This window comes from Pterocles gutturalis, unplaced genomic scaffold (genome assembly GCF_000699245.1).
Source record: "Pterocles gutturalis isolate BGI_N339 unplaced genomic scaffold, ASM69924v1 scaffold18777, whole genome shotgun sequence".
In the NCBI taxonomy this organism is placed as follows: Eukaryota; Metazoa; Chordata; class Aves; order Pterocliformes; family Pteroclidae; genus Pterocles; species Pterocles gutturalis.
The window spans coordinates 24,997-27,883 of NW_010113200.1; the positions used below are offsets into that span (position 1 = coordinate 24,997).

Here is a 2,887-nt window from a genome sequence, read left to right on the forward strand (position 1 = left end):
GCTCTAACTTGCAGTACGTAGCTGTTCAAACGTAACTTTCAGTACAACGTAGTTACTACTGAGTTGAACCTAACGTGATCCCGTAGTACAAACCATTTCCTACAAGGGGATGCAAACACACTGCTGCAGGAGCAGGAAGCACCAGGCTGGACAAGGCAGCCTCAGTTGGAGACTACTAAAAGAATCCGAGGGTGTGGGATTTACCAGCAGAGACTTGGTGAGCTGGACGACTTGGTGTCAACTGACCTAAGCCACGAGCTCGTAAATAATGAGTGCAATTACCATGATTTTCTTCCTGCTTTCTTCACACGCTGCTTGTGTGCGGGACTCACAAGAACACTCGCTCTTTGTTCTAGAGACAGCAAAGTATGTTGTAAAATACTAAAGACTATGGTAAGTAGGAAGCAGATAGGAACGCACAGTCTTTGACCCATGTCCACCCTCCTGGGACCTGGAGTTGTGGGTGACTTGAGATTTTAAAGAATCGGGTTTTTTTTAAAAGGATGAAGTTTTGGGGAGAGAGAAGGAAGCTCTGCAAGTCTGTGGGTGGTATCTGAAGTGCCGCTGGCCTTTCAGGTACCAACGGTCAGTCTTCCTCCACGTCCTGGCTTGCTTTCGTTCTGTCTGAGCACTGCTTTAACCCATGACCGACCCGTAACCGAAGGGGACTGGTTCTGGAGTAAAACCACACACGCACCACTTGTACTCTAGGAATGACCCAAAGGGACTGTGAGTAATGAGGATGCAAGAGTAATTTCCCAGTTTCTGCGACGATGTGACACAGCAGCCAGCCCTCTGACCGAGGCAGAGAGGCAAAGAGGCAGCAGAGCAGGGCCGGTGGTACCCGGGCAGCAGCGGGATGCTGCAGCCTCACGGCTACTGGAAATCCCTGCGGCTCAAACGCAGGAACGATCACAGCGAGGCGATAGGGAGGAGGAGGAAGCACAGTTTCCTCGAGCCCTGTCACTCTGGGGGGAACAGACTCTTTTACAGGGCATTTTCCACACAGATTGGTCCAGGAAATAATGTCTTACACATGATATTTTCCCTCTGCAAAGGGGAATGGGTGTTGGAAGCTCCTGTTTCTCCGTACATGTGAGTTCCTCTCTCCTCCCCTTCTCCCCTCCACTCCAGTATTTCAGAGCTTTTTTAAGAGCCACTGTTGCCGCTCAACTGCTCACTGTAATAGAAATGTCACTTTTTCTCACAGTATTTATTCCTTACAAAATATTGTGTGACATGCTAGGTTCCCGTGGATGTAGCTGATCGTTTTTATTTTGTAAATATAATTACCTAACTTTACATTAACTATATCGTAATAAAGTATTTTTGCACCACCCTTTGCATGCTGTGTACCGAGGTGTTTCTTTCAACGAGGACACTACCACAGAAAGAACAGAGCAGAGGACAGAGCCTGAGGGCCTGTGAGCTGTTTGCTTTTATAGTCACACTTCACAAAGAAAATGCAACAGGTAACATTTTAATAGCAATAACATATTTAAAGCAGTGTAAATCTAGTGCTGCTGAACAGGAGTTACTAGAGAATGACCTTCCGCAGCTTCTTCCACAGTTGCTACACCACAGATAACTGCAGTGTGGCATTTTTTTCCCCCAGCCCCATCGCAGCTTTCTCAAACAGAGCAGAACAAGTCTGCAATCTGTTGATGTTACTCCCTGTATCCTAAATAACAGTTAAGGCTCTACAGGAATTTTTAATGATTTGGATTCTTGGAACAACCAATCCACAAGGACTGTCATTAGTATCTGTTCTCGTGCTTTTACACTGGAACTCTGCTAATGTCAAGCCAAAGGAAATGTGTACACAATCAAAACGTACCTCTGATTTCTTCCTTCTTATTGCCCACAAATTTCCTTTTACAAACTTTCAACAATTAATGCCAACAAGAAAGGTAACTAGGGTGCTAAATCTCTCTGTACAAACTCTAGCTTTGCTGTAGCCCTCTTAACTCTTCCTTTAGAGTTACTGATGTAGAGGAGCCATAGGGCTAGAAGTCCTTTCTGCAGTAGCCCAAGTTGGAAAATATCCATGGCACCATTGAAACACCTTCCCAGCACCACATGAACACACCTGGTCTGCGCCAGCACACAGCAATGAGCTTGCCTGTAGTTTTAAGCTCTATGAATGCAGTCCTACCACAGCTATCCTCACAAAACAACTCACAAACACTTGGGGTCATCCCTTTAGTACAGGAATGACCCAGAGCACGGGACCTGTGGCACTTTTTAGGGTAGAAAGCACTTTGCTTCTCTGGACAAGCTTACCTAAATTACACCCAGATGGATAATACTATGATGTCTACAAGTCCATGAATGTTAGTAGTCTTCCTGTCAGGCAGCTCAGTCATTTATTGTCTTTGGAAAAAAATTTGTAGTTCACGGGATTGTACTCTTCCCAAATCCTTTCAAACTCATCCAGAAAAGGCTTCACATACTCAGCTTCTTCCACAACCAGCACGTTCTCCCGGTTGTTCTGCATCGCTTGGGTGGTCCAGTTGAGGGAACCTGTGATGAGCACCCTCCTGTCCACGATGGCGAACTTGTGGTGCATGTAACCGCTCTCCTGGTCGTGGCGCACCTGGATCCCTACAAAGACACAACCACCTCTTCAGTAGTGACCGACGCCGTCCCCCAGGCCGCAGCCACCCCGAGGGCCCAGCCCTGCCCCACAGAGACCCCTTGCCCAGGGGAGGCCACCTCACCAGCATCCCGGAGGAAGCCGATCTGGGAGCCCTTTAGCCCCATGTACTCTGCGTCAGTGACAACCCGGACACGGACACCGCGGCGGTGGAGGATCTGGACGGCACGGCCCAGCTGCGGGCTGGAGAAGGCGAAGAGGCAGATGTCGAGGGAACGGCGGGCAGAGAGG

General features: G+C 48.2%; 1 protein-coding gene across 1 annotated transcript; it reads right to left on the bottom strand.

The window, feature by feature from the left end:
- Positions 1 to 2,362: 2,362 nt before the first annotated feature.
- On the bottom strand, positions 2,363 to 2,883 carry PLD6 (phospholipase D family, member 6; the record flags this gene model as incomplete). The annotated part of the gene is made up of 2 exons (XM_010074396.1): positions 2,363 to 2,604; positions 2,721 to 2,883. Coding segments are annotated over 2 exons (405 nt in total), but the record flags the coding sequence as incomplete, so codon positions are not given.
- Positions 2,884 to 2,887: the final 4 nt, after the last annotated feature.